At 55.8% G+C, this 4,752-nt stretch overlaps 1 protein-coding gene across 1 annotated transcript; it reads right to left on the bottom strand.

The window, feature by feature from the left end:
• Positions 1–846: 846 nt before the first annotated feature.
• Positions 847–3,858, bottom strand: SIT1 (signaling threshold regulating transmembrane adaptor 1). The gene is made up of 5 exons (XM_005900766.3): positions 3,670–3,858; positions 3,416–3,551; positions 3,270–3,328; positions 3,114–3,175; positions 847–3,025 (listed from the first exon to the last, which is right to left on the bottom strand). Exons 1-5 carry the CDS (start codon positions 3,734–3,736, stop codon positions 2,792–2,794), a joined length of 558 nt encoding a protein of 185 aa, XP_005900828.1. The 5' UTR covers positions 3,737–3,858; the 3' UTR covers positions 847–2,791.
• Positions 3,859–4,752: the final 894 nt, after the last annotated feature.

The raw sequence follows: 4,752 nt of genomic DNA, 5'->3' as shown, positions 1-4,752 counted from the left end.
GGGTGGTTGGTGGAGTTAAACAATAAGGAAAGATCTCAGAGGTTTAGCATTTTCAGTTGGCCTTGATCAGCTGGTTTTTCCCCACAGAATTAGTCAGAACTCGTGGTTGAGAGAGAAAAAAAAATCTAACTTAGTCTGAATTACGCAAAAAAAGGGAATTTATTAGCTTACATAACCAAAACGGAGAAGGAAATGGCAACCCACTCCAGTATTCTTGCCTGGAGAATCCCAGGGACGGGAGAGCCTGGTGGGCTGCCGTCTATGGGGTCGCACAAAGTCGGACACGACTGAGGCAACTTAGCAGCAGCAGCATAACCAAAAAGTTCAGGAGGCTGGTCTAGCTCTGGGCATGGCTGAATCCAAGGCTTCAAATGAAATCATTAAGACTTGGTCAGTCTCCGTGTCTCAGCTTTGTTTCCCTTCCTTTATAGCCAAAACTAGCTTGTAAATTTAGCGTTATCTTGACAGTGCAGAGCAAGGCCAACGCTGGAGGGGCCTTGGCTGAAGGGCTTCTGAGGCCCTTCCCCATCTAGAAGTAATTCCTTTGTTGTTCAGTCGCTAAGTTGTGTCTGACTCTTTGCCACCCGATAGACTGCAGCACGCCAGGCTTCCCTGTCCTTCACCATCTCCCAAAGTTATGAAGATTATTGCGCCTTTGATTGTCCCAAAGACCCTGCCTCTTCGCTTCTTTAGCGCAATCCTATCCTCCCAGCTGGAATCTTAGAAAGAGGGGGAAAGCTGGGCTGCCCTCCTGCCACCACCACCTCCCCACCGTACTCCACCCCACCCCCCGCAACACGCACCTCCTCCCACCCCCAAACACACACACCCACCCCGGCCGTGGTGACTTCCCCTGACTCCACCCCTGGGAATTTGCGTAGGACACGGCGCTCCTTCTGGCTGGAAATAGACGCTAGGGAGGGAAGGGAAGCTGCTAAGGAAAGCACCTGGAGCTGTAGAAGGGAGAGAACTGTCAGGTATTTCATGGTCAGCTAACGAGACGTGGCAAGGGCTGGAGGTGGGGAGTGGACCTTAGAAGGTGTCGGAGGCGGATCTGGCTGCCCCGACTTATTTTCTTGATGTAGGGATCAGTCAGTAAGTTGCCACAGTCCTGGCGTTCAGGCATGAGGACCTAGGCTAGGGGACGAGCCTCGGTGATAAGCAAGATGAGAAGGTAAGAAAAATCCAAGAGTTGTAGAAGAAAGAGAAGGCAGAGGATCCAGGCTTTGGCAACTGGAAGGAGAACAAAGTTCAAATAGCACCCAGCTTCAGACGGACGGCCGCCTCTCTGAGACCGCATGGCCAGAGTTCAGCGAAGTCCCAGGAGAGACTCGGAAGGGCAGTCCCGCGGGGTCGGGACTGCATCTCCCAGCATGCTGTGGCCCGAGCTGCAATAGGCCTGAGCAGAGGTGGTGGCGAGGCCGCGTCGAGTCGGGAGGGGGCGCTCGGGGCTTAGTTCTGAGCTAGCCGAGACCGCGGGCGTTGTGTGAATCCCGTGAGGAGAAGGCGTCTAGGGGCCAAGGTTTGCGGCCTGGATTGAGGGCGCTTTAGACCTCCGCCGCGGTTCCCGGCTCGTCCCAGGAGGCTGGCTGGACCCCAGGCCTTGCGTCTTCCACTGTCAGGGTCTCCTGTCTCCCGGGCCTCGGGCACATTGAGTCGTCTTTAGCACAGCAGCTCTCAGAACCCCACATCCCTGCCGGCGGTTCCCCACGTCCGGTACCCGCCCCTAAAGCCACCTTCCCTCCTACGCAGCCCCAGCTGCCTGCTGTTAACCGCGACTGGGACCTCTTCTGGGGAGACCCAGGTTGGGGTCCTCAGAGGTCCAGGAAGCCTAGAAAACCTACTCTGTGGTTTTCTCTGGGACTCTAAGTGGAAAGGAGAGAAGTTTGGAAGTAAAAGCCTCAGCTTCTCCCTGTTTTCCACTCAAACCTTAGTAGAGTCTGTCAGGAGATCGACAAAGGCTGAAGGGGGAAATGGCCCAGACCTCAGGTCGTGGGTGATGGCCCTGGGCAGGTAGGTCAGAGGCTGGGAAGCTTGAAGACCCCAGGTGATGGGAGTGGAGAGGCTCTGTGTGCAAACCCTGGGGACGGCCTAGCAACTGGACTCCGGCCCCCACCTGTAACACCCATCCCTGCATCATTGATGCTGCGGCCCCTTTTCCCCAGGTAGATGCTCCCAGAAGTGCTCTGCACAGAGAGCAGATTTCACACGCCCACCATGTGGGGCCTGTTGCAGGTGTGTGTCACTTTCTAGGTCAAATCGAAACACTTTTTTCAGAAGTTTTATTTAAAAACTTTGGCACACGACAGAGACGGCAGGATGGAGACTGGTGTTCTGCCAGGCTTCTCAAGTCAGAGACCAGGCTTGGGTTTCTCAGGTCACCGGATTCCAGGACCCGTCCAGCCTGTGGGCTCCTGAGGAGGATACCCCTCACTGACCTTGCAGACTCTTTACCCCTCCCCTACTGCCCACTTCCGGTGTCTGAGGAGACACGGAGTTGTCAGGGGTAGACTAAACGGTGTGGAATGGGAAGGATCTGGAGTTTGGGGGTTGAGAGGAACAGATAGAGGGGGGAAAAAGAGGTGGAGGATGGGGCCGCTGCCTTTTCTTACTCCATCCTCAAGAAACAGGGCCTGCCATTCCTCTGAGAGGTCTCCCTCACAGCTCAGATAGGAAATTCAGGGACCATCAGTCCTGTGACTGAGAAAGGGCTGCCTGTCTTCAGGGGGTGGTTGGGAAACAGTCACGGCCCCAGACGGGATAGCAGTAACCAATGTAACGGCCCCCTGTCTCAGCTGGGTGCGGGATGGCTGTTGGCATAGGCCTGGTCTGGAAAGGAAGCTCGGGCTCTGCGCCCCTGGGCACACACTGAGGCGTAGAGCTCTGGCTCAGGGTCTGAGGCCTGGGGCTTTGGCTCGGAGTCCAGCAGCACCTCCGAGTACTTGATGGGGCTTCCAGGGCTGGGGACTCGGCCCTGAGGAGGCCGCAGCTGCAGGCTGGTATAGCACATCACCTCCTCTGCAGCCTGGAGATGCAAGGCTGTTAGAAGCTCACGGGACCCTTGAGAAATCCCCCACTACCTTCCCTCCCCTCTTCAGCCACAACTGACTCACCCTGGCAGGGCCTCCAGAGGCTGAATCCTGTGGGTCTGGCCCTGGTTCCTGAGACAGCCGTCCTGGGGCAGGGAACAGGAGTCTGGTCACATCTTGTTCTTCCCCCTGCACCCAGGACCTAGCCACTTGCACCCCTCCCCTTAGCCAGCTTCCTACCTGTCTGCAGATAATGCAGGTTCCCATACAGAGGGACGTCTTCCACAGACTCCCCAGAGCTGCAACACAGAGTTTAGGGGATGAGAGGTGACTTGTTGGTAAGGGGGGAACTCTCGATCAGCCCATCTTTCTTGCCCCCCACTCACCGTCCATGTCCTGGCTGGCTCCTGCTCCGGCCACTGGTCCACTGGAACAAGTGCACAGCCAGTGAGATGAGGAGCAGCAGGGTCACAGCCCCTAAGAGGGCCCACAGCCCCCACCCCTTGGTCAGAGAGGGGATTCCTGTGGATGTGAGAGAGTGGGGAGGGAGTGTTACTGCCCAGCCTAACCCTCCAGGGCCCAGCAAGTGGGACATGGGGCCACGTGACCCCTCCCCCTGCCCCTGCCCCGCCCAGCTCACCGGTCAGTAGCTCATCCGTGCGATGATCCGTGCAATTGCAGAGTCTGCTCTGGCCTGCTGTAGTCATCCTGGCCTGAACCAAAGGATCAGCCTGATTTATGATCTGACAGCTGTGGCAGCCCCCTTTACTCCCACCCCTCTCTGGGCCTGACCCCCACAGCTCAGCATCTCCAATACCGGTGGTGGCAAAGTCGCTGATTTCCGGGGAGGAAGGGGGAGGGGAGCAAGGGGAGGAGGGATGAGTTAAAGAACAAAGACACCGCCCTGTGCCTGCACCTGCGCCACCCAGTAGCTCTTAAACTTCCGCCCCCACCCCCACCCTTCCCCTGTCTCTGTACCCATTTCAGTCAGAAAAGAGGTAGGCCTGAGTTTATTGAACACTGGGCACGGGAGCTCATGAAGACCCCAAGGCGGGTAGAAGTGGCGTGAGGCAGGACCTACAAGACAAGCCAGGCCTTATGATGGAGATTACTTTCTGCCCCAGGGTGTCTGCCTTTTCTCTCCAGCACTGAGTCCCTTGACAGAGAATAAGGAGAGGGAGGACATAATCCTCAGTGGGCATGCTACAAAGTGAAAATGGGATGAGGAGGCCCCCTTCTGCCTACAGTCCCACCACATGCTGAGGCTGCCCCACAACCAAGGGACAGGGGTTAAGAATGACTTTTGTTATTATTATTACTGGTATAATAGTAATAGATTTAGACGATAGAGGAAGCTTGACTCCCTCCTCCAGTCCACTTCATCCAAGCTGTCCCTAAGAACTGTGAACCTCAAAAGTTAGTTGAAGTAAAGAAACCTCTGCCCAGTCCTGTCCTGGGAACCAGCCCAGTGTTTGCACTTGTTCACTTCAGGGAGCGGCCAAGTACCTGCCCCGCCCAGAGACAGCCCAGCCACATGGGATGCTACTGATGTGGGAAGAGGGACTCTAAGTTCCAAATATAAACCTTAGACCAGGGCTCAGAGATCTGTTTTGTCTGGCCCATATGATTTTTTTTTTTTCAAAGATTTAAAATCACTGTAGCAGTGTGCCTGGGGTGGGGATGGTAGCAGAGGTCCTGCCACTCTAAGCAATAAGGTATTGTT

Source organism: Bos mutus, chromosome 8, assembly GCF_027580195.1.
Source record: "Bos mutus isolate GX-2022 chromosome 8, NWIPB_WYAK_1.1, whole genome shotgun sequence".
Lineage (NCBI taxonomy): Eukaryota > Metazoa > Chordata > Mammalia > Artiodactyla > Bovidae > Bos > Bos mutus.
Note: the sequence above shows the minus strand (reverse complement) of the source record. Positions and strands in the feature narration are given on the sequence as shown.

Coding starts and splice junctions, on each gene's coding strand:
- SIT1 (XM_005900766.3), bottom strand. CDS start 3,736: ATGACTACAGCAGGCCAGAGCAGACTCTGCAATTGCACGGATCATCGC. Junction 3,552..3,669: donor CACGGATGAGCTACTGACCG/GTGAGCTGGGCG, acceptor TCACATCCACAG/GAATCCCCTCTCTGACCAAG. Junction 3,329..3,415: donor AGCCAGCCAGGACATGGACG/GTGAGTGGGGGG, acceptor TCTGTGTTGCAG/CTCTGGGGAGTCTGTGGAAG.